The 26,365-nt window shown below is 43.9% G+C and overlaps 1 protein-coding gene across 1 annotated transcript in view; it reads right to left on the bottom strand.

Annotated features, from left to right (window-relative positions):
- Positions 1-4,919: 4,919 nt before the first annotated feature.
- TOGARAM1 (TOG array regulator of axonemal microtubules 1) overlaps positions 4,920-26,365 on the bottom strand; it is a 62,590-nt gene continuing 41,144 nt past the window's right edge. The window contains 9 exon segments of the mRNA XM_060174203.1: positions 4,920-6,056; positions 8,630-8,716; positions 12,075-12,294; positions 16,456-16,645; positions 18,513-18,631; positions 20,836-20,962; positions 23,979-24,137; positions 24,771-25,006; positions 25,318-25,423. Coding sequence (XP_060030186.1) covers positions 5,791-6,056; positions 8,630-8,716; positions 12,075-12,294; positions 16,456-16,645; positions 18,513-18,631; positions 20,836-20,962; positions 23,979-24,137; positions 24,771-25,006; positions 25,318-25,423 — 1,510 coding nt within the window. The 3' untranslated portion in view covers positions 4,920-5,790.

Here is a 26,365-nt window from a genome sequence, read left to right as displayed (position 1 = left end):
TGACAGATGAGTCCCTAAAATTTTGTAGTATGTTTACACAATATTACTCAACAGTTAAAAGTGCTAATTTTTAATATATATTTTATTATTTATGTATTATTGGATAGGGACAGACAATTGAAAGAGAGTAGGGAGATAAACAGAGACACCTGCAGCCCTGCTTCACCACTGCAGGTGGGGACCAGTCCTTACACACTATAATGAGTGCACTTAACCAGATGTGCCACCGCCTGGCCCCCCAAAGTGCTAACCTTTAAGTGGAGATCTTTCATTATTATTATTATTTTTGCCTTTAGGGTTACCGCTGGGGCTCAGTGCTGGCACTATGAATCTGCTGCTCCTGATGGCTATTTTCCTTCATTTTATTTTATTTTCCTTTATTTTATATTAAAGACTATTTTATTTATTTTAATTAGAGATAGAGAGAGTGGAGAAGGGAGAGATACCAGAGCACTGCTCAGCTCTCAATTATGGTCATGCAGAGGATTGAACCTGAGAACTTGGAGCTTCAGGCATAAAAGTCTCTTTGCACAACCATGATGTTGTCTCCCCTAGCCCCTTTCATTTTATTTATTTATTAGCTAGAACAGAGAAATTGAGAGAGGAGGGGAAGAGAGGGAGAGAGAAAGATAGACACGTGCTGATCTGCTTCACTGTTTGTGAAGTGACCCCCCTGCAGGTGGGGAGCCGGGGCTAGAACTGGGATCCTTGTACTTGGTACTACTATATGCTTAACTCGGTGAACCACCACCACACCCCTCCCAAAGAATCACAGTTTTTTAAATATTTTATTTATTTTCTTTTCTGTTGCCCTTGTTTTTGTCACCGTGTGGTTATTATTGTTGTTATTGATGTTGTTGCCAGATAGGACAGAGAGAAATGGAGAGAGGAGGGAGGGGAAGACAAAGAGGGGGAGAGAAAGACACCTGCAGATCATTTCAGGTGGGGAGCCGGGAGGCTTGAACTGGGATCCTCACGCCAGTTTTGTGCCACCTGCGTTTAACCCGCTGTGCTACATACAGCCTGACCCCCAAGAATCACAACTTTTTTTTAAAAAGATTTTATTTATTTATGAAAAAGATAGGAGGAGAGAGAAAGAACCAGATATCACTCTGGCACATGTGCTGCCAGGATCAAACTCGGGACCTCATGCTTGGGAGTCCAAAGCTTTATCATTGCACTACCTCCTGGACCACAAGAATCACAATTTTTTAAAAAATATTACTTATTTATTTTCCCTTTTGTTGCCTGTTGGGCTAGTGATGAGAGAGATATGACCCAGGAACCAAGCTCATGGCAGCAAGGCAATTCAAATCTTTATTTATTCGAGCGTCCCAGAGACGGGTGGTACCACATCTGGTTAATCCACGTGGCACCAACCGCAATGACTGGCGTCAGCCTCCCGGTCTGCCTGCCTGAGCTCCTCCAGGTTGGAACACGGAAGAGACAAGACAGGAACAGAAGTGGCTTGACAATACCATACATGGTTAGGAAAGGGGTGGAGAAAGGCAAAAGGGGCCGGGAATGGTATGGACATCTCCATCAGCTGTTGCTGGGGTTTCAACTGGTAGGATTAGCAGTACCCTGTGGGGAATTAGGAAGGAGGTCTTTAATCATTTGTAAGACAAAGCAAAAAATAATAAAAGGAATTCAGGGTGGAGCAGGCTTAATGTTTTAAAGAATGCTGGCTCCTGGAGGCAGGAAGATGCAGAGTGTTTTGTGAGGCAACCTCTCCATAGAAAGACTAACAGGACGGACTCATCTCTCAGGTCAAGCCCTGCCAGACTCCACCACATCCCCACAATATCCCTACAGTTGCCCTTGTTGTCTTTTATTTTTTTTATTATTTTTAAGTATTTTATTTATTTTTTATTTTTGAGTGAGATGAAGAGAAAGACACAGAGAGAAACACCAGAGCCCTGTTCAGCTCTGGCTTATGGTGGTGCAGGGGATTGAAGCAAGGACTTTGGAGCCTCAGGGATGAGAGTCTCTTTGCATAACCATTATGCTATCTACCCCCGCCCCCTTGTTGTCTTTTTATTGTTGTTGTAGTTATTATTGTTGACCTGCTTCACCGCCTGTGGAGCGACTCCCCTGCAGGTGGGGAGCCTGGGGCTCAAACCCAGATCCTTACTCAGGTCCTTCCGCTTTGCGCCACGTGCACTTAACCCACTGTGCTACCGCCCAACTCCCAAGAATCACAATGTTTAATACTGCCAACTCTGTGAGGTTATTGAGACAAGATGTAAAAACAGTGGCAGTAGTTCACGGGGGCTGCGTGGTAGCATACCTGGTAACCATGTTGCAGTGCGCAAAGACCTGTGTTCAAGCCCCCATCCCCACCTGCAGCGGGGAAAGCTTCACGAGTGGTGAAGCAGGGATGCAGGTGTCTCACTTTTTCTCTCCCTATCTCCTTCCTCCCTCTCGATTTCTGGCTGACTCTATCCAATAAATAGATCAAGATAAAAAAAAATGGCAGTAGTTCACAATTGTAATAAACTTGATCATGGGTTAACAGTACAGAATAACAGAATGTGTAGTAAACTGATCGTGGAGTAACAGTGCAGACTAACAGAATGTGTAGTAAACTGACCGTGGAGTAACAGTGCAGACTAACAGAATGTGTAGTAAACTGACCGTGGAGTAAGAGCGCAGAGTAACAGAATGTGTAGTAAACTGACCGTGGAGTAAGAGCGCAGAGTAACAGAATGTGTAGTAAACTGACCGTGGAGTAAGAGCGCAGAGTAACAGAATGTGTAGTAAACTGACCGTGGAGTAAGAGCGCAGAGTAACAGAATGTGTAGTAAACTGACCGTGGAGTAAGAGCGCAGAGTAACAGAATGTGTAGTAAACTGACCGTGGAGTAACAGCGCAGAGTAACAGAATGTGTAGTAAACTGACCGTGGAGTAAGAGCGCAGAGTAACAGAATGTGTAGTAAACTGACCGTGGAGTAAGAGCGCAGAGTAACAGAATGTGTAGTAAACTGACCGTGGAGTAAGAGCGCAGAGTAACAGAATGTGTAGTAAACTGACCGTGGAGTAAGAGCGCAGAGTAACAGAATGTGTAGTAAACTGACCGTGGAGTAAGAGCGCAGAGTAACAGAATGTGTAGTAAACTGACCGCGGAGTAACAGCGCAGAGTAACAGAATGTGTAGTAAACTGACCGCGGAGTAAGAGCGCAGAGTAACAGAATGTGTAGTAAACTGACCGCGGAGTAAGAGCGCAGAGTAACAGAATGTGTAGTAAACTGACCGCGGAGTAAGAGCGCAGAGTAACAGAATGTGTAGTAAACTGACCGCGGAGTAACAGCGCAGAGTAACAGAATGTGTAGTAAACTGACCGTGGAGTAACAGCGCAGAGTAACAGAATGTGTAGTAAACTGACCGTGGAGTAAGAGCGCAGAGTAACAGAATGTGTAGTAAACTGACCGTGGAGTAACAGCGCAGAGTAACAGAATGTGTAGTAAACTGACCGTGGAGTAACAGCGCAGAGTAACAGAATGTGTAGTAAACTGACCGTGGAGTAAGAGCGCAGAGTAACAGAATGTGTAGTAAACTGACCGTGGAGTAAGAGCGCAGAGTAACAGAATGTGTAGTAAACTGACCGTGGAGTAAGAGCGCAGAGTAACAGAATGTGTAGTAAACTGACCGTGGAGTAAGAGCGCAGAGTAACAGAATGTGTAGTAAACTGACCGTGGAGTAACAGCGCAGAGTAACAGAATGTGTAGTAAACTGACCGTGGAGTAACAGCGCAGAGTAACAGAATGTGTAGTAAACTGACCGTGGAGTAACAGCGCAGAGTAACAGAATGTGTAGTAAACTGACCGTGGAGTAACAGCGCAGAGTAACAGAATGTGTAGTAAACTGACCGTGGAGTAACAGCGCAGAGTAACAGAATGTGTAGTAAACTGACGGTGGAGTAACAGCGCAGAGTAACAGAATGTGTAGTAAACTGACCGTGGAGTAAGAGCGCAGAGTAACAGAATGTGTAGTAAACTGACCGTGGAGTAAGAGCGCAGAGTAACAGAATGTGTAGTAAACTGACCGCGGAGTAACAGCGCAGAGTAACAGAATGTGTAGTAAACTGACCGCGGAGTAACAGCGCAGAGTAACAGAATGTGTAGTAAACTGACCGTGGAGTAAGAGCGCAGAGTAACAGAATGTGTAGTAAACTGACCGCGGAGTAACAGCGCAGAGTAACAGAATGTGTAGTAAACTGACCGCGGAGTAACAGCGCAGAGTAACAGAATGTGTAGTAAACTGACCGCGGAGTAACAGCGCAGAGTAACAGAATGTGTAGTAAACTGACCGCGGAGTAACAGCGCAGAGTAACAGAATGTGTAGTAAACTGACCGCGGAGTAACAGCGCAGAGTAACAGAATGTGTAGTAAACTGACCGCGGAGTAACAGCGCAGAGTAACAGAATGTGTAGTAAACTGATCGTGGAGTAACAGTATAGAATGACAGCATGCTAAAGATGTAAGAAATCACCTCGTTGTCCAGCCATCACATCTAGAGATGGGACAGCTGAGGTCTAGAAAGGACAAGTATCTTTCCCGATACTGTACTACCACTTGTCCATTAAGACTGAATTATAAGGGGGCAGGTGGTGGTGCATCTGGCTGAGCGTACATACTAACACGCACAAGGACCCGGGTTCAAGTCCTCAGTCCCCACTTGCAGGGGGAAGCTTCATGAATGGTGAAGCAGGGTGGAAGACTGTCTCCTCCCTCCTGCCCACCCTGTCAATTTCTGTCTGTCTGTATCCTTTAACAAGGCTGAATTATAACCCAAGTCAAGTCCTTGAGTAGACCAGTATGAAGTGCATCGCATCAAAGTGACAGGTCTGTGTTTCACTATTTATTTTTTCCTCTTTAGCATATATGGAACTTAGAAGAACAGGACACCTCTCACACACCTAAAGAAATAAAATCCTTTTATTTTATAACATTCTTTCACTTTTTTCTTATGATGCATACAGTACTTGTAGCCCAAGAATTCTAAAAAAAAGCTATAGAAGACCTGGCACTATTGTTGAGAATTACACAACTGGGCAGCAAATAACACCTTTATAAATGTCAGGACATATAGAAATAAAACTTAGTGTCTGCACACAAAATAGGGAAGTTACATTCAACACGTTTTCTTAGACGTGCATTTAAAATGTTTAGAGTTTGCTAAAACTTTGGTCATCATGCTTACTATAAATTGTTAAGTTCACAATTACTCAGATTAAACCCAAGGGTTTGCAAATATACCACATTAACACAGAGGCACAAGCAAGCTAATACTGCACAATCATATTAGCAGACTGATTTTGGAAATACATGTTTTTCACAAATAGCACATAAGACTTAGTTTGTAATGACATAGTTCAGTGACTTTTTTCCCACTTCATAAAAAAGGCTGAGTAATGAGACATAGCAGAACATGATTACATAATAAAAAAGTATATTTTTAATTATAAATCTAATTATACATATAGGGCAACAAATTGCAGTTTCTATAGGATAGTGCAAATGAGTAGAACTTTTCCAAAAATAGTAAATTCATTTCATGTGCCTCAGATTTTATGAGTATTGGATCACATTACTTATTTGAAGTCTGTGTGTAGTGGGGACAAGGGACAGGGCTCTTCTGGGACAGATGTGCACTCTTAGGCTGCAAACCAAACAGCTATCGACTTCATTTACTGGGTGAGAAGTGCAGGCACTGACAGATAATGTAGCTCCAGAAAGTCTCGTGGGTCACCATGTAAACAGTTTTGTGCATCACACCTTATTTCTTGATTCATAATTCACTTCAAATTGTCAAGTCAAGTAGTTCCTCTAAGTTCTTTTTGATATGTGGTGGCTGAGATGCAGCCTGAATGACCAGATTCTGGCCCATCTGAGCAGAAAGTGCTTTGGACAGCTTAGCTGTGGCTGTCCGCATATTTCCTCCAGCTCCAGGCAGAGAGCCGCTGTTTGTCATGCCCCCTAGAAGATGCCATAAAACAGGCAACACCTTCTGTTCTGTGGCATGCGGCTTCCTCTGGTAAAGTTCCATCACAATATCTGAAACAGACATACGGCAAACAGTGAGGTTTCTTTAACAAAAACAAATTGCAGTTCTCCTAGGTAAAAACCATATGATAGGGATGGGATTAGGCAAAGAGATGCTCATGCCTGAGGCTCCCAAGTCCCAGGTTCAATCCCTGCACCACCATAAACCAGAGCTGAGCTGTGCTCTGAAAAAAAAAGAGAGAGAAAGGCTAATAAATATGCTGTTTCATCTTCACTGTTTTTGTCTGTGATTTAGCTATTTAAAACAAAAAAGGTGAACTTTCTTCCAAGATATTATAGTCTTCAAATATTAGAATTCCACCGACGACTATCAGAGAGAAGTAGTAAATGTGAGGAATCAAAGAAATTCATCCCCAAGTTATTTACCTATCAAAATCATAATTTGAAATCAGTTTCTGGGTAGTGGCTGGGTAGTGGCTGGGTAGTGGCGTACCAGGTTGAGTGCTGAACGAGGGCCCTGGTCCCAGCCCCCACCTGCAGGAGGGTGCTTCCTAAGTGGTGGGACAGTGCTGCAGCTGCAGGCATCTCTCCCTCTCTCTCTCTGTCTCCCTCTCCACCAGAACACTGCTTAGCTCTGGCTTATGGTGGTACAGGAGACTGAACTCGGGGCATGAGCATCTCTGCATAGCCATTATGTATTTTTTAAAAATATTTATTTACCTGCTTCACCGCTTGTGAAGCGACTCCCCTGCAGGTGGGGAGCCAGGGGCTCAAACCGGGATCCTCACGCCGGTCCTTGTGCTTTGTGCCACCTGCGCTTAACCTGCTACACTACCGCCCGACTCCCTGCATAGCCATTATGTTATCTATCCTCACTCAGTATCTCTCTTTATATCCTCCTCCCCTCTTGATTTCTATCAAAAATAAAATAACAATCAGTTTTCTACGAGCACCAATAATTATTTTATTCGTTTTACCAGAGCACTGCTCAGCTCTGGCTTATGGTGGTGTGGGGGATTGCACCTGGGACTTTGGAGCCTCGGGCATGACAGTCACTTTGCATAACCATTTATGCTACCTACCCCCACCCTCAATAATTGATCTTTTTTAAAAATATATTTATTTCCTTTTGTTGCCCTTGTTGTTTTTTACTGTTGTTGTTATTGATGTCCTCGTTGTTGGATAGGACAGAGAGAAATGGAGAGAGGAGGGGAGGACAGAGAGAGGGAGAGAAAGACAGACACCCGCAGACCTGCTTCACCGCCTGTGAAGCGACTCCCCTGCAGGTGGGGAGCCGGGGGCTCGAACCGGATCCTTGAGCTGGTCCCTGCGTTTTCGCACCCCTTGGCTTAACCTGCTGCGCTACCGCCCGCCTCCCAATAATTGATCTTAAAGCCCTTTCCTCCATCACTCCTAATATAACAGGAAGACTAAACACAGTGAAAGAAGATTAAAAAATGGGGGCGACAGTTTACATTTTGGTGATCTCTGGTGCTTCACTGCAACTGACTTGACTTTTTCAGACAGAGAGGCAGAGATCCAGAGGGAAAGAAACCCAACACTCAGACTCTTCCCAATGCAGTGGCAACCAGGCTTGTACCTGGGCAGTGCACATGGCAAAGCAGGCACACCAGCTAAGGGAGTGATTTTGTGGGCCCGGGGGTTAAAAATCTTTGCATTTGCGGTAGCACGGCGGGTTAAGCGCAGGTGGCACAAAGCACAAGAACCAGCATAAGGATGCATCCTGGTTTGAGCCCCCAGCTCCCCACCTGCAGGGGAGTCGCTTCACAGGCTGTGAAGCAGGTCTGCAGGTGTCTCTCTTTCTCTCCCCTTCTCTGTCTTCCCCTCCTCTCTCCATTTCTCTCTGTCCTATCCAACACCAACAACGATAATAACTACAACAATAAAAAACAATAAGGGCAACAAAAGGGAAAATAAGTATATAAAAAAAGTCTTTGCAAAGCGTTATGCAATTTTCTTCTCTTTCAAAGGCAATGATATTGAATTTAGTAGTTATCCTTATGTTAACTGTAAAGTCAGTGTATTTACTTAGTAATCTTTCTTAAGTATTTATTTTTATTATCTTTATTGAATACACAAAGCCAAAAATTGAGGGGAGAAGGGGTGGCAGAGAAGGAGAGAGACAGGGACACCTGATGCACTGCTTCACCACTTAGAAAGCTTTCCTTCCTATAGATGGGGAGCAGAACATATAACATGGGCACTCAAATAGATGCGCCACCACCTGGCCACATAAATGTAAAAAAAAATAGTTTATTTAATTGTGTTAAATACTTTATTTATTTATTAATGAAAGGGATAAGAGGAGAGAAAGAACCAGACATCACTCTGGCACATGTGCTGCTAGGGACTGAGCTTGGGACCTCACGTTTGAGACTCCAGCACTGTCCAATGCACCACCTCTCAGACCACTAATTATATTCATTGACTAATGAGAAAGACAGGAGGAAAAAGAACCAGACATCACTCTGGTATATGTGCTGCCAGGGACTGAGCTTGGGATCTCAGGCTTGAGAGCCCAATGCTTTCTTTATCTACTACACCATTTCCCAGACCTCACATACACTTTTGCTTTAGAGGTAGCAATTAAAAAAAATAATTACCAGCAAGCTTTTCAGTCATATCCTGCTTTGCTTTTCCATTTAAAAACTGAGCTTTTGTGCAGAATGGTTGTAGCAGTAAGTAGTTGTCTAGAGAAAAAACACAAACACATTTAGAGAGTTCTGAGATGAATTTTTTTCAAGTATATTATTTATTTTTGAGAGAGATGCAGAGAGAGAAAGACACAGAGAGAAAACCAAAGAGTTATGAGATGAATTTTAAAAAAATATTTAAAAATTTATTTATTTATTTTTTACCAGAGCACTACTCAGCTCTGGCTTATGGTGGTGTGGGGGATTGAACCTGGAACTTGACGAAGCCTCAGGCATGAGAGTCTGTTTGCGTAAGCATTACGCTGTCTACCCCCTGCTCCAAAATTCATTTTAATGAGAGGAACACAGAGAAAGGCACAGAAAGGAAAGTGTGGAGAGACAGCCAGGAAGACCACAGTGCTGCTCAGCTCTGGCTTGTGGGATGCTGGAGCCTCACAGCCTCAGTCACGGACATCCGTTTGCCTGGCCATTACGTATCTCCCCAGCCCCAAATAAGGTCATCTTTATTTCTATTATAACAGAAACAGCAGTAAAAGGAAACCAGTCATATGCAAGTATATTATTATTATTATTATTATTTTTATTTTTACCTAGGAAGGTAGCTAGCATAATGGCTCTGCAAAGAGACTCTCATGTCTGAGGCTCCTAGATCCCAGGTTCAGTCCTCCACACCTACATAAACCAGAGCTGAGCAGTGCTCTGGTAAATTAAAAAAAAAAAAAGGTTTTTAAATCTACAGCCCATTAAATCTCCATCACCGTTTTACAACTGTATATAAAACCCTGGGGGGGGGGTCCACCTTAACAGAGTAGTGTCAGAGTGAAAAACAAATGAAAGCGCAGCACAGAACGCCAGAAGCAACAGCGTCTCTCCTCGGCGTCTAATTTCCGAGCACGCGAGACCCAGGATGCCAGTTGGCTTTTCACAGCTGCCCTGCCGTCCAGCTCTTCCCCCCCAGGTCACCCCCAGGGTCGGCAAACCATGGGCTTTACTCTGGCAGCTGTCTCCCAACACTCAGAAAAAAAAAAAAAAAAAAAAAGTAGGCATTTCATTTATTTTATGTGAGTCAGAGCATGTCCCATGAGAAAGAGACCAGAAGGCCGGTGCAGTGTATGGGGGTCAGACAGGGAGGCTCCAGCATGCAGGTCCTGCACTCTGCCAGCTGAGCTATCTTCTTAGTCAGCTAAAGCATTTCTTTTTTTGGGATTAATTTTCACAATCACCATTTTTTCCCCCCTTTAAGGTTTTCTTTTTCTATTTTTCCTTCCAGGGTTATTGCTGGGGCTTGGTGCCAGCACTACAAATTCGCTGCTTCTGTGACCTTGTTTTCATTTATTTTCATTTTTCTTTGGATAGGACAGAGAGATTGAGAGAGAGTGAGATAGACACCTGCAGACCTGCTTCACTGCTTGTGAGGAGACCCCCCTAAGGGTGGGAAGATGGAGACTCGAACTAGGATCCTTTTGCTTCATACTATGTGCACTTAACCCAGTCTCCACCCCCTCGCCCTGAAGGTTTTCTTTCAATTTTTTATTTATAAAAAGGAAACACTGACAAAACCATAGGACAAGAGGGGCACAGCTTCCTATTGATTTGTAGTCAAATAAAGTTTTCTTTTGAAATAATTGTAAGAGGCTAAGTGGTTTCACACCTGGTTGGGCACACAGATTACATAACAGAAGAACCTGTGATCAAGCCCCTGGCCCCACACCTGCATGGGGAAGCTTCACAAGCAGTGAAACAGTGCTCTCTCCCTTTTAATCTTTCATTTCCCTCTCAATTTCTTTGTCTCTATCCAAAAAAAAAAAAAATTAACCATAAAGTGGTCTGGGAAGCAGCACTGGGGCTAAGGCAATAGACTTTCAAGCCTGAGGTCCTGAGTTCAATCCCCGGCAGTAAATGTACCAGAGTGACATCTGGTTCTTTCTCTCTCTTATCTTTCTTATTAATAAATAAAATCTTTAAAAAAATAATTATAGATTCAGAGTAAACTGAAAAAAAAATAGGGGAGAGAGAGAGAGAGGAAGAGAGAGATTTAATGTAACGTCTAGCCAACAGGATTCCGCCTAGCCAAGAGAGGCCCCTGGTCTGTGGTCTGGCACCTGGGCCTGGGTTTCTTTTTTCTTTTTTTTAATATTTATTTATTTATTTTCCCTTTTGTTGCCCTTAAGAGGGAAAGAAAGATAGACACCTGCAGACCTGCTTCGCCGCCTGTGAAGCGACTCCCGTGCAGGTGGGGAGCTGGGGCTCGAACTGGGATCCTTATGCCGGTCCTTGCGCTTCAGGCAAGTGCGCTTCACCTGTTGTGCTACCGCCTGACCCCCTGGGCCTGGGATTCTATCCTTTTTTTAAAAATATATATATATATTAAAGAATTTTTATTTCATTAGTAATTTAACAGTGTTTTACAAAACTATAGGATTTCAATAATCTCATTTCACACCCCTACATGGAATGTTTAAGTCACCACCAAGGTCATACACCTCATTCTTAGATAGCTATAGTAATTCTCAGTCTTAGAGATAATTTGGTTACCACTGTTTGTTGTATGGGTTTTTGTTGTTGTTATTTGTTTTGTCTTGGTTTTTGAAAGTTCATATAGTTTTAGTCATCTGTGATCCACATATAAGCAAAATTGTCTGGTAGTCGTTCTTCACCTCTTGATTTACTTCAAAAGCATAATCACCTCTAGGTCTATTCCTTTTGTCTCAAAAGACACAATATCTTTTTGACTGCAGAGCAGTATTCCGTCGAATGTTTATTCCATGACTTCTTTATTCAGTCATCTGTTGGAGGGGCATTTCGTCTGCTTCCACTCTTTGGCTATTGTATATAATAAAGCTGTGAACTTATAGGTGAATATATGCTTTCAAAGTCATGTTTTCATGACCTTTGGATAGGGATTCTATCCTTAACACTTACTTCGCCGCTCTGTTTTTGTTTTATATATATGTACTTAGTAAATATGCTGCTTTTATAAACCCTGTAAAAGCGCTCTGCAGTTTTTATTTCTGCTGTTCTCCAGCTCATATGAAATAACAGATAGAGGGCTGGGGAGATATCATTGTGGTGCTGCAGAAGAATTTCATGCTGGAGGCTCTGAGGCTCTATCCCCAGCAATACTATTAAATAGCGGAGCAGTGCTCTGGTAAAACAAAATAAATGGAAGGAAAGTAAAATAAAGAATCAGAAAGGACAAGAGTGGGCGAAGGGTAGACAGCATAATGGTTCTGCAAAGAGACTCTCGTGCCTGTGCCTGAGGCTCTAAAGTCCCAGGTTCAATCCCCCAACCGCCATCAGCCAGAGCTGAGCAGTGCCCTGGTTAAAAAAAAGGAAGGAGAGAAAGTGCAAGAGTGAAGTCCAAGTCTCGGAGAGCCAGAGCCGAAGCTCTTACCGACGTGCTGACTCAGGGCCTGCATCACATTCGTGGCGGCAGCATAGATGCCGGGGTTCTTGGAGTTGAGATTATTATCTGCGACTGCTGGAACCAGCATGTTGACCAGAGGCGATAAGTTGTCTCCAAGCAAAGGAATCATTTTGTGCATCGTTTCTAAAGCCACAAGACTGACTTTACTGTTGGAGTCATGAAGTCGAGCTTTGAAGGCATCAAAGATCTGAAAGTAAATGGGTGAAGTCCTTAAAGTCCAGTCATGTTTATAATGGTTACATTTCAATTTCTCCGTGCTTCACTGTTTTTCTTCTGTTCCGAGAGCATTTCTCCTTTAGCATACCGTTTACACACACACATACACATACCTTGATTTAATACAGAACTATGTAAAAGCGTGTCAACTGGGAGTTGGGCTGTAGCGCAGTGGGCTAAGCGCATGTGGCTCAAAGTACAAGGACCGGTGTAAGGATCCTGGTTCGAGTCCCTGGCTCCCCGCCTGCATGGGAGTCGCTTCACAAGCAGTGAAGCAGGTCTGCAGGTGTCTCTCTCCCCCTCTCTGTCTTCCCTCCTCTCTCCATTTCTCTCTGTCCTATCCAACAACGACAATAAAGCAACAAGGGCAACAAAAGGGAATCAATAAATAATAAAAAAGTGTCAACTTTCTTAAAGCAAAAGAGATAAACATTACCCCCAAAATCCTTTAATAAACTGAGATTGGAAAATAGCTGAGATGTATATGAATGACTAAGTTTCCCAATTTAGTAATGGTCTGGTTCCTCTCCCTCTTTCTCTTTCACTCACATGAAGCATTCAGTGTCCCATGAAGTAAATAAATCTTAACAAACAAGATTGAGAAATCTGGCTTAGAGTAGGTGACTCATTTACAGTAAATGTGGTAAAAAAGTATATTGCTGGGAGTCGGGCGGCAGTGCAGCAGGTTAGGCGCACGTGGCGCAAAGCGCAAGGACCGGAGTAAGGATCCCGGTTCGAGCCTTGGCTCCCCACCTGCAGGGGAGTCGCTTCACAGGCAGTGAAGCAGGTCTGCAGGTGTCTGTCTTTCTCTCCTCTCTCTGTCTTCCCCTCCTCTCTCCATTTCTCTCTGTCCTACCCAACAACGACAACATCAACAACAACAATAATAACTACAACAACAATAAAAACAAGGGCAACCAAAAGGAAAATAAATATTTTTTAAAAAGTATACTGGTCTCTTCAAGGTTCAGATTCATTTAATTAATATACACACATATTTTACTAAGTGGCTGGGCAGGGTGCACCTGGTTAAGCACACACATTAGGGCGCACAAAGATCCAGGTTCAAGCCCCCGTCACAGTCACCACCTGCAGGGGGAAAGCTTCATGAGCAGGGAAGCAGTGCTCTGGGGGTCTCTCTCTAATGTTTTATTTATTATTATTGGGTACAGGCTAAGAGAAATAGAAAGGCAAGGAAGGGGGAGACAGTGAGAAAGAGAGAGACACCTGCAGCACTACTTTATCACTTGTGAAGCTCTCCTCCTGCACCTGGAGACCGGGGCTTGAACCTGGGTCCTTGAGCACTGTACCAAGTGTGCTCAACCGGGTGCGCCAGTGCCTCTTGAGCACTGTACCAAGTGTGCTCAACCGGGTGCGCCAGTGCCTAGGCCTGTCTCTTCCTCTCTCTGTTTCCTTTCCCTCTCAATTTCTCTCCATCTCTATTGAAAAATCAACCAATAAGTAAATGTTACATTTTACTATAAACATTTGATCTAGGTGGGGGTAGATAGCATAATGGCCATGCAAACAGAGTCTCATGCCTGAGTCTCCAAAAGTCCCGGGTTTAATTCCCTGTACCACCATAAATCAGAGTTGAGCAGTACTCTGTTACGAAAAAAAAAAGAAGATTTCAGTTTATATTTCTTACAAGATTTTAGGTACAATTATGAGTTAAATTTTTTTACTCCCTCTTAAACTAATTATTTAACAGTCATTCCTTTTCTTCAGAATCCTTGACTTTCATGAAACCAAAAACTGAAGTGAACGATAAGCAATTATTTAATCACAGCAGACAGGCAAAGAGCTATTCTGTGAAGTGAAGGCTTTTTTTTTTTTTTTTTTTGCATCCAGGGTTATTGCCGGAGCTCGGTGCCTGCACCAGAAATCCACTTTTTCCCCCTTTGTTTTATCATTGTTTATTGTTGTTGCTGTCGTTGGATAGGACAGAGAGGGGGAGAGAAAGACAGACACCTGCAGACCTGCTTCACCGCCTGTGAAGTGACTCCCCCAGAGCTCGAACCGGGACCCTTGAACCAGGATCCTTAAGCCGGTCCTTGCGCTTCGCGACACTTGAGCTTAAGCTGCTACTCTACTGCCCGACTCCCGATGCGAAGGCTATTTACTAATTCCTGATAACACACACACACAAACACTCACACACTCACACTGCACACACACACACCACACACACACTCACACATACAACACACACACTCACACCACACACACACCACACTCACACCACACACACCACACACACTCACATACACAATCACACACCACACACACACTCACACACACCACACACACACTCACACCACACACTCACACCACACACACACTCACACACACCACACACACACTCACACACACACCACACACACTCACACACACACCACACACACTCACACACACACACCACACACACCACACACACACACACACACACACACACACACACACACACACACACACACACACACACACACACACGTCTATTTTCTATTAAGAATAGTACTCCCAGTCTGGAGACAGAGCTCACTGGGAAGGCATGTGCCTTGCCCTGAGTCTTACCCAGCTCGAGTCCCAGCATGACATCGTCACATCGTGTCTTCTCCAGTATCACAGCAGTGCAGAAAGCTCTGTGCTGTGGTGCCTTTCTGTGTCTCCACAGTCCAGGTGCAAGGAGCTCACACATGTGCAAGGGCCCGGCTCGACAAAGGGAGCCTTCCTGCTGCCCAGGGGATGGCTGCAGGCTCCAGGGTAGACGGCAGGGCTTGCGTGTGTGAGGCTGGGGCTCAGACTCTGAACTAAAGAGCTGTACATACCAGTGGGTCGCTGTGATTCTCTCATTAAAAACACACACTTCTGGCAGAAAGTCAAGTAGGCCTAGCAAACCAGCTCTCTTGGACAGTGTGCTTACACTGCTCAGCACTAGATGTGGGTTCTGTCCTTACTGGCACTGCAATGAGAGAAGCTTCTCTCTGCCTCTGTCCCTCTCTTCCCCTCTGGAAAGTCAGCCGGGAGTGCAGAAGTCCTGGCAATGACCATAAGTGAAACGAAAAGAAAAATAGCAACATTTTTTACATTTTTAAGAAAAATAAAGTCATATTGAGTCTATATATATATTGATTTCCTTAATGCCAGGTTCATGGAGCTCTGAGAAAATAGTTTCAAGGAATTGCATCTAATGAGACGACTCATAATAATAATCAGTTCTTTATTTTTTCCTCAATTCACTTGAATTGTTCTACAACGCCCTTATTATAGTAAAAACTAAGAAAACTGATTTTTTAAATGTTTCTATTCATTTTTTCACGAGTGAGACACGCACACAGGCCAGAGCTCTGCTCACTGCTGGCTGATGGTGGTGCTGGGGGCTCAATCTGGGACCTCAGAGCCTCCGGCACGTAAGTCTTCCGTGCGACGACCATTATGCTGTCTCCCCAGTCCTAGACCATTTCCTCCATTATGTTCATCTTAGTTATTTTGAAGTAATTAGAAACCAACTTAAGAAAAAAAAGCAAAGAAAGAAGTAGAGGGAGCAACAAAGAGAAAAAAGGGTGCCAAGGTTGAGAAGCTTCCTCGGCGTGGCGGGCTAGGGCGTGACCTAGACTGAGCGCAGCGACAAGCAGCCACACTCTCCAGGGAGCTTTTGCCAGACTCCACACGCTCACTTTAATCTGTACGAAGTATTTTCTTTAAATATTCTTCTTTACTATTATTATTATCTTTATTTATTGGATAGAGACAGCCAGAAATCAAGAGGAAGTGGAATATAGAGAGGGAGAGAGACAGAGAGACACCTGCAGCCCTGCTTCACTTGCAAAGCTTTCCCCCTGCAGGTGGGGACTGGGGGCTCGAACTAGGGTCCTTGCGCACTGTAACACATGCGCTCAACCAGATGCGCCACCACCCGGCCCCGATTCCAGGTGTTTTTGTGGCTGAGAGGTGAGTGAGTGTTCACCTGTCAGCTGAGAGGCCCTGGGCTCACCTGCATGTGCTGTGCGGAAAGATGCTGACTCTCCCCCACAGAGAACCGTACAGAGAACATTCAGGGCCAGCTCACGCTGAATGCCAGTGGCCCTCTTTACTCAAGACTGAAAGTGAGCACCAACAAGCAATCCCTTACCTTCACAATATTTCCAACCACAAGCTCCGGATTATTTTCAGTATCTGACAAAAGCTGCTTGATCCCATTAATACGGTCACGAAAGTCTTTTGCATTCAACAAGCCTGTGATGACTTTAACATACTCGGCATTTTCTAAGGAATTCCGGGGAAGTAATTTTCTGCTGACCTCACGGATTTCTGTTACCTCTCTAAAGGAAAAGATAGATAGAATCACTTCATACAAAACACAAATACTACTTCAGCACTCATGACTTTTTTGAAATATTTATTTCTTTCCTTTTGTTGCCCTTGTTGTTTTATTGTTGTAGTTATTATTGTTGTCATCGTTGTTGGATAGGACAGAGAGAAATGGAGAGAGGAGGGGAAGACAGAGAGGAGGAGAGAAAGACAGACACCTGCAGACCTGCTTCACCGCCTGTGAAGCGACTCCCCTGCAGGTGGGGAGCCGGGGACTCGAACCCGGATCCTTCAGCCGGTCCTTGTGCTTTGTGCCATGTGCGCTTAACCTCTGCGCTACTGCCCAGCTCCCTGTGGTGACTTTTTTCCCCCTCCTCAGAGTACTGCTCAGCTGTGGTTGATGGTTGTGTCGGGGATTGAACCTGGGATGTCTCTGAGCCCCAGTCAGAACCATTACACTGTCGTCCTAACCCTCAGTCGTTTTTTTCTCTAACAATAATTAGGTATTGCTTTTATAATAAAAGAAAAAAAAGAAAATATATTTCTTTAAAAAACAGTTGTCTAACAGAAGCCTAATATTGACGAGCTCAGTAACATTTAAGTTTTACTAATGTCTAGTGCATATAAAAGTTTTTTCTGAGTACATAATTACGTTATTCTTTTTTTAAAAAAATATTTTGTTTTATTTATTCATTTATTTGCCTCCAGGGTTATTGCTGGGGCTCAGTGCCTGCTCCATGAATCCACTGCTCCTGGAAGCCATTTTTCCCCCCTTTTGTTGCCCTTGTTGTCATAGCCTTGCTGTGGTCATTACTGTTACTGTTGATGTCATTTGTTGTTGGATAGGACAGAGAGAAATGGAGAGAGGAGGGGAAGACAGAGAGGGGAGAGAAAGACACCTGCAGACCTGCTTCACCGCCTGTGAAGCGACTCCCCTGCAGGTGGGGAGCTGGGGGCTCGAACCGGGATCCTTACGCCGGTCCCTGTGCTTTGTGCCACGTGCGCTTAACCCGATGTGCTACCGCCTGACCGCCTTTGTTTTATTTTTAACACCTTTTAAAAATATTTATTTATTCCCTTTTGTTGCCCTTGTTTTATTGTTGTAGTTATTTTTGTTGTTACTGACGTCACTGTTGTTGGATAGGACAGAGAGAAATGGAGAGAGGAGGGGAAGACACAGAGGGGAGAGAAAGACAGACACCTGCAGACCTGCTTCACCGCCTGTGCAGAGACTCCCCTGCAGGTGGGGAGCTGTGGGCTTGAACCCGGATCCTTACACCGGCCCTTGCGCTTCGTGCCACATGTGCACTACCGCCTGACTCCCCCCCGTTTTTATCCAAACGTATCTCACCAGCACCCTCCTGCCCAGCTGCGGACAGCAGCTCTCTCTCGGCTGACAGGCCTGGCTCTGACTCTGGCTCGGCTCTGAGGCAGAAGGCTCCTTTTCACTGTCCGTCCTTTTCCCGGCAGCTACTCCTTAGCTTGTTTAGTCAATGAACTTTCCGTAGCCTTTGCAGTGTGCCATCTGATTCTCTCCCAGATCTGTGTGCACGGCCAGCCGCAAGGCCAACTATGTGTCTGTAACATGAGCACTCAACTCTCAACTGGGTGTGCCGCCACCAGCCCCATGCTTTGCTTTGCCTTCCCTTCCCCCAGCTCTTCCTTCTTTCTGCCCTCTCTCCCTCCCTTTCTTTCACCACCGTCCAGGGTCTCACTGCTCCAGGCTGACTTTTTCAGATAGGCAGAGACACGAGAGAGTGAGAAGAGACCACAGTGCTCGAGCTTTCTTCAGTGTGGCAGGGGCCGGGCGGGGGCCTGGGCGTCAGACATGCAAAGGGCACATGTTCCAAGTGAGCTATTCTCGCAGCGCGGCCCTACCTGTCAGCTGGATTGAAGGCGTCTCTGGAAACAGATGGCGATCTGTTATTTCCAACAGTGCCAGCATGAGATCTTCTTCCTTTTGCCGAAGGAGTATCTAGTGGCATTTCCCCCAAACCCTACACGCAGAGAAAGGCCAAGGAAACAGCCTCAAAACCAGAACAGGGAAGCATGTCACATAACATGATTTCCACAACAGCTACTCGTTACCTTTCACAGGGTTGCAATTACAATGAATTAGCAAAGTACCTCCTTGGCAAACTGCTTGAACTTTTACAAGTATGTTATAGCTATAACTACTTAAAATTTATGTTGGAAATATAAAAACATACAAATGTCTTATGCAACATTAGTGTGAGAATAAATACTATAGGAATTACTCATATTTTTTAAATTCTATTTTTATTTCAATTTACTTATTTATTTCCCCAGAGCACTGCTCAGCTTTGGCTTACGGTGGTGCTGGAGATGGAACCTGGGACCTTTGGTACCTCAGGCATGAAAAGCTCTTTGCATAGCCATTGTGTCAAAAGTTTTTATGACAGCCATAAAATATGCAAGTAATTCATAAAATTCAGCAACAACAACAAAAGAAACTGAACAGACTCTTCCCCAAAGAAGGTATCCCTGTGAAAATAATGCCCGGTGGGCCGGGAGGTGGCACAGCGGTAAAGCTCTGGACTCTCAAGCCTGAGGCCCTGAGTTCATTGCCTGGCAGCACATATACCAGACTGATGTATGGTTCTTTCTCCCTCCTATCTTCCTCAGTAATAAATAAAATCTTAAAAGAAAAAGAAAGAAAAGAATGCATGACATCACTGATCAGAGGAATACAATTCAAGACAATTATGGCATACTAACTCAGCCTAGTGAGTATAAAAATGGAGAGAAACTGTTAAGTGCAATGGTGCGAAGCACAAGGCCTAACATAAGGATCCCGGTTTGAGCCCCCGGCTCCCCACTGGCAGGGGAGTCGCTTTACGGGCGGTGAAGCAGGTGTGTGGGTGTCTGTCTTTCTCTCCCCCTCTCTGTCTTCCCCTCCTCTCTCCATTTCTCTCTGTCCCATCCAACAGCGACAACAATAACAACAATAGTAATTACAACAATAAACAAGGGCAACAAAAGGGAATAAATATTTTTTTAAATGGAGAGAAACAAGCAGTGCAGGATGCAGAGAGAAATTTTTGCACTCACGGTGGGAATGTGAATTGACTCAGTCCCTGTGTAAAAACAGTCTAAAGACTCCTCAAGAGACTGAAAATGAACCTACCATGCAACCTGGCAATTCCACCCAAAAGAATACAAAAACACTGATCCAAAAACTCATGCATGTCTGTGCTGGTGGGAGCATATACTTGTTGTAGCCAAAATCTGGAGACAAAAGTATCCAGTGGGGAGAGGCGGTGGTGCAGCGGGTTAAGTGCACGTGGCACAAAGCCCAAGGACCGGTGTAAGGATCCCGGTTCGAGCCCCCGGCTCCCCACCTGCAGGGGAGTCGCTTCACAGGCGGTGAAAAAGGTCTGCAGGTGTCTTTCTCTCCTCCTCTCTCCATTTCTCATCCAACAATGACATCAATAACAACAACAATAACTTGTTATCAATAACAACAGTAATAAAACAAGGGCAACAAAAGAGAATGAACAGAACAATAATGTACCCAGCAACAGAGGGGTAGGGTAGTTAAGGAGGCTGTGGTGTATATGCACAACACGACTCTGCAAGCTCTAAGAGACGGTGATGAGGCTTCTCTTTCGCTGCAGCATGGATGGAACTGGAGGGAGTTTATGCTGAGTGGTAAATGTCAGGAGGACAAGGAGAAGTCTGAGGTGAGCTCATGCCTGGAGGGGCCTAAGAAGTCCAGCCGGCCAGGGGGAGGGCAGTATGGAGGCTCCACAGAGAAGGGCCACTGCAGCAGACGCCAGAGACTGCGGTGGGGAGGGCGGGAACTGCGCGGGCTGGGGAGCTAGCGCCCAGCGGTGGAGGGATGAAGGCTGCTGGAGGCTCAGGTGTGCTGATTTGACACCTAATGGAAGAATGGGGAGCGTGCCCGGCAGCTGGCTGACTAGTCAGCCTTCCACTAATAAATGACACTCAAGTCGATAGAACTTTATTTTCTTGGTAAATAGGAATCGAGACAGCAGAGGGACAGAGATGCCTGTGGCACTGCCTCCCCGCTTGTGAGACTTCCCCTGCTGGTGAGGACTGGGGGCTGCTCAGACGGGGTCCTTACGCATGGTGATACCTGCACTTCACCAAGTACAGCACCACCTACCCCCAAAAGTATATATACATATTAAACATATGTGAACACATTTCCACATACCTTTTGCCGCAAGTTTTTAACAGATTCCTTAATGTATGGTAAATCTTTAGACGGGACATACTTTTCAAGCATTTTTTCAAAGTTAGAATGACACATCATGAGGAAAAGCATCTTACGACCATAATACCTATAAATATTTGAGAAACAGGAAGATAATTTTATGTATCTTAACAAGCTCAATTTCTGGCTTTGGCCACAATTAAAAGAAAAAGACACTAAATGGTCCGGGAGGTGGCACAGTGGATAAACATTGAACTCTCAAGCATGAGGTCATGAGTTCAATCCCCGGCAGCACATGTACCAGAGTGATGTCTGGTTCTTTCTGTCTCTCTCTCCCTGTCTTTCTTATTAAAATCTTAAAACACACACACACACCTCAGGAATGTTATCCCTAGTTCACCTCTGTTACTGAAATTTAATTACGCAACCTGCATTAACAACAAAGCACTCAACTGGCTCCACTCCTAAAATACTCAACACAGCTTCAGACCAAACAGGATAACCTGGGCCAATGCCACCTAATTAGAAGAGGCAGTGAAAGTCTCTCTCTCTCTTAATTTCCCTGTTTTATCAAACGAAAGAAAGAATTAAAAAGTTTATTTATTGGGGCTGGGGAGATAGTATAATTGTTATGCAAACAGACTCATGCCTGAGACTCCAAAGTCCCAGGTTCAATGCCCTAAACCACCTTAAGCCAGAGCTGAGCGGTGCTCTGGTGTTTATCTTTCTCTCTCTCTCTGCATCTCTCTCAGAAATAAAATAAATAAAATATAAAAAAAGAAGAAACTATTTTTTAAAAAGTTTATTTATTTTTAAAGAATCTCTTTCTACTTCTGCTGCTATGCAAGGAAAACTTTGCTTTGAATAGACCTTTTTTTAATATTTATTTGTTCCCTTTTGTTGCCCTTGATTTTTTTATTGTTGTAGTTACTATTGTTGTCGTTGTTGGAGAGGACAGAGAGAAATGGAGAGAGGAGAGGAAGACAGAGAGGGGGAGAGAAAGACAGACACCTGCAGACCTGCTTCACCGCCTGTGAAGCGACTCCCCTGCAGGTGGGGAGCCGGGGCTCGAACCAGGATCCTTATGCCGGTCCTTGCGCTTTGCACCACTTGTATGTTGTGCCACGTGTGCTTAACCCATTGCACTACCCGACTCCCTTGAATAGCTCTTGCTATTAGCTTAAGTCCATGTGTTGGCGGCCCAGGAAGTGATGCATCTGACTCACGTAGGAAGGCCCCAGGTCGACATATGCCAAGCTGATCCTCTGGCTCTCTGTCTCTTTCTCTCACTGACTGACAAACATATAAATCTTTTAAATTATCCCGTGTCAGGGCTGGCAAAATAGCTCACTTGGACAGAATGTTGCTTTGTCATACGTTCAGGCCTGGACCTCACAGCAATGAAGGAAGCTTCAGTGATGTAGTTTCTTCCTTCTCTCTCTGCCTCTCTCTGTCTCACTCTTTCAATCTGAAAAAAGAAGAAAAGTGTGCTGTCTGAAACCAGTATGCTTGTAGAGATTTATTATGCACCAATAGAAAACAAGTACATTTCTTTTTAAAAAAATATTAATTGATTTATTCCCTTTTGTTGCCCTTGTTTTATTGTTGTAGTTATCATTATTGTTGTTACTGATGTTCATCCTTATTGGATAGGACAGAGAGAAATGGAGAGAGGAGGGGGAGACAGAGAGGGGGAGAGAAAGACAGACACCTGCAGACCTGCTTCACCGCCTGTGAAGTGACTCCCCTGCAGGTGGGGAGCCGGGGGCTCGAACCGGGATCCTTATGCCTCTCCTTGCACTTTGCACCACGTGCGCTTAACCTGTTACACTACTGTTCGACTCCCGTACATTTATTTCTGTATTAGTCTTTGCTATAACATCCACATGACCAGATCCAATTACCTAAATAGCTATCTGTATCTTAAAATGTGTCCTTTCTTCAGTTTTTATGAAGTCAGGATATTCCTTTGTCTTCATCTCCTTTAAATCTAGCTTCATGTAACCCTGATAAGTTTTTAGATTTTGCATGGATGAAAGCACCCATAAGGCCAGGTGGTGGCAGACCTAGTTGAGCACACATCACACACAAAGACAAGGGTTCACAAGTGGTGAAGCAGCTCTGCAAGGCTTCCTCTCCTATCTCCTTCTCCCTCCCCTTTCCTCTCAATTTCTTCTATCCAGATATAAATAAATGTTTAAAAAAAAGAATCAATCACCTAGTTCAAAATTTCTAACGTGTGGCTGTGAGAAGTAGCCTGGCCTAGACAGCCTGAGGCTGCCGGCAGCACAGGTGCCATCCTCTCCACACCTGAAACTCTCCCTGTATCTTAGGTGAAATGAATCATTTTTTGGAAAAAAAAAAAAAAGTTCTGATTTTACAAAGAAGGAAACAGAGTTGAAATAATATGCTCGAGTGTAAATAATGACCAGAGTTAGAACTTGAAACTAGGTCTGCAACTATGCCCGAGCTTTCTATCACCATTATAGCTGTTGTGCAATCCACATCTTAAATATTTTGTGAACATTCTTCTGTCTAAACTTTTTACTTTTTTAAGGACTCAGACTTTGTGAGAAATAGACTGAGAGAGACCAGAGTATTACTCCAGTGCATGCTGTGCTGAGTATAGACAGAAGGCTGATAGATTTGCAAACATGCACTCCATCTGCTGAACTACAACCTGGCTGCTCATGAAAATAAAACATACAGACATAGGGAGTCAGGTGTAGCGCAGCGGGTTAAGCGCAGGTGGCGCAAAGTGCAAGGACCGGCATAAGGATCCCAGTTCGAGCCCCCGGCGCCCCACCTGCAGGGGAGTCACTTCACAGGCGGTGAAGCAGGTCTGCAGGTGTCTGTCTTTCTCTCCACTTCTCTCTGTCCTATCCAACAACGACGACATCAAGAACAATATAAATAATAATAAAACAACAAGGGCAACAAAAGGGAATATTAAAAATATGTAGACATTATACTATATATACATTATTCACACACACACACACCCACTCTGCTGAACATGATCCCAGTACCAATCCCTCTGGACTCTATGGGCCCATTACAAAAATGTCTATTTTTCTTTAACTTTTGTTTCTTACTGCTGGCTCCTTACAGTGAGTCAGCAAATAGTATTAGGAGCTAGTCACCTGGTTTCTTGTGAGCTGTCCTGAGCAAACTTAGCTGCAGCTGGTAATATACGATCAGCCATTTCCTTCGTTCCAGATAAAATACGGTCTGGGTCCATAAGTTCCACTACATCTGATAAGTGCTGTGCTGTACACCTTCTCACTGCAATGTGTAAATGGCTACAAGGAAACAGTCACAGCTTACTTATAAAATATTTTCCAAAGATACACTTCTAAAATTATTATTATCATTGCCATTAGGGTTATTGTCGGGGTTCAGTGCTGGCATTACAAATCCTGATAATCATTTTCTTTTTGATAGCACAGAGATATCTGAGAGAGGGTAAGAAAAGAGAGAGATGGAGAGACAGAAAGACACCTGCAAACCTGCTTCAATGTTCATGAAGCGTCCCCCCTGCAGGTGGGGAGTGGGCTTCAACCTGCAGGGTCCTTGTGCTTGGCAATACGTGCACTTAACTGAGTGTACCACTGCCTAAAATTACACTGTTTAACCCTCAGCAATCAATTGGAGGCTAGAGAAATAAAAAGCCATAAATTGTTTTTGATCTCCCCAAGAACCTAACAAGAAAATACATCTGTAAGTTACTGACATTTATTTAGTTCCAGATCTACACATTAATACTACTGTTTGCAAGCTTAACAGTAGTATGATGTCTATCACAGAGGAATTATTTGATTTACGTTTGTAGGCTGAAAGAGTACTGAAATCTGCTTATTCTTTCCGACACCCAGAATGTAAACAAACACCTGCATTCTGAATCCAGGACACGCCAGTATTACAGCTGCTGTTACCTTTGTCCTCCATTAATAAGAGAAACGGCTGCACGTGCAGGAGTTACATTATTGACCATAGCTTTTAAGGCTCTGTCAACATCTTCTCTGATAAATGTATTTGACTCTCCAGCCTTGTGCACCAAAACTTTGACTGTAGTTTCTAGCTCTTGATCCATGCCCTTCTTCAAGTGAGTGAAAAGGTCACTCAAGCAGACCACGGCTGCACGAGAAACTCCTGAGCGTAAGTTTTTCACCTAAAAAACATTTCCAGAATGTTCACTTTGTTAATATTCTGAAGGAAAAACTGTAATAATAGCTTTGAAACCAAGTCTGATATTCAAGTAGCATGCTTTAATGTACATTAACTCATGTCCTAAAAACCAGCATTTAATACTTTAAAAAGTAATACTTTCAATGTTTCAAAATATGGTATGAACTATTTCAACTATATACAAGCCTATTCACAGCCTATAGTACAGGGTATTTTTACAATGCTGAATAAGCGTGACATAGCTATCTTTTGGTTATTCAAACTATCCTTAACTGAGCTGGAAAATCAGTTTACCTCTTGAACTACTGCAAAATTTGTTTCATGCAACTTTGTGTTCAGTATTTCAGAATGAAAAGCAGCTAAGCATCTAATAAAATTCAGGCCCTCGATCTTCTTCTCCCTATAAGAAAAAGAAACAAATAACAAATTCATTTATTACATGGGGCTTCACTAGAATAGGACCCTAAATGTCTTCTTTTATGGAATGTAGCCAATGAGGAGACTTTATTTATTTCCCCTTATGATGGCAAATAATCATAAATAATAAGTCTTATTTATTCCAATAGTTTTAAGATTCAAAAGATTTTAAAATTTTTAAAAAGCTTTTATTTATTTATTAATGAGAAAGATAGGAGGGGAGAGAGAAAGAACCGGACATCACTCTGGCGGTACATGTGCTGCCATGTATGGAACTCAGGACCTCATGCTTCAGAGTCCAGTGCTATAGCCACTGCTCTACCTCCCAGAACACTCAACAGAATTTTTATGAATGAAAGCTACTAACATTGAATCCAAGTTCATTCTTTGGAAATAAAAGGAACATTTGTTCTCTAGTATGATTTTTTAAGAGAGTAGAAGGAAGAGAAATGATAATGAGGACACCCCAAATCTCATATGCTCTATTCTTGCCTTGAGGTTCCTGATTACTAAACAATTTGTTCTGCTTTGTATCTTAACGCTTTTCAGCCACCAAGTTGCAGATGCTACCACGATGCCATCCTGACTTCCCTAGGAAGACGACCTGACGAATGTGTCCTGGAGCCTCCCCTCCCCAGAGCCCTGCCCCACTAGGGAAAGAGAGAGACAGGCTGGGAGTATGGATCCACCTGCCAACACCCATGTCCAGCGGAGCAGCAATGACAGAAGCCAGACCTCCCACCTTCTGCTCCCCATGATGATCTTGGGCCCCCTGATCCCAGAGGGAGAAAGAACAGGGAAGCTTCCAGTGGAGGGGAGGGGACACGGAACTCTGGTGGTGACAACTGTGTGGAATTGTATTCCTCTTACCCTATGGTCCTGTTGATACTTTCTCTTTTATAAATAAATTTAAAAAAAAAACCTG

Source organism: Erinaceus europaeus, chromosome 16, assembly GCF_950295315.1.
Source record: "Erinaceus europaeus chromosome 16, mEriEur2.1, whole genome shotgun sequence".
Taxonomy (NCBI): domain Eukaryota; kingdom Metazoa; phylum Chordata; class Mammalia; order Eulipotyphla; family Erinaceidae; genus Erinaceus; species Erinaceus europaeus.
This window is presented reverse-complemented; position numbering and strand designations above follow the sequence as displayed.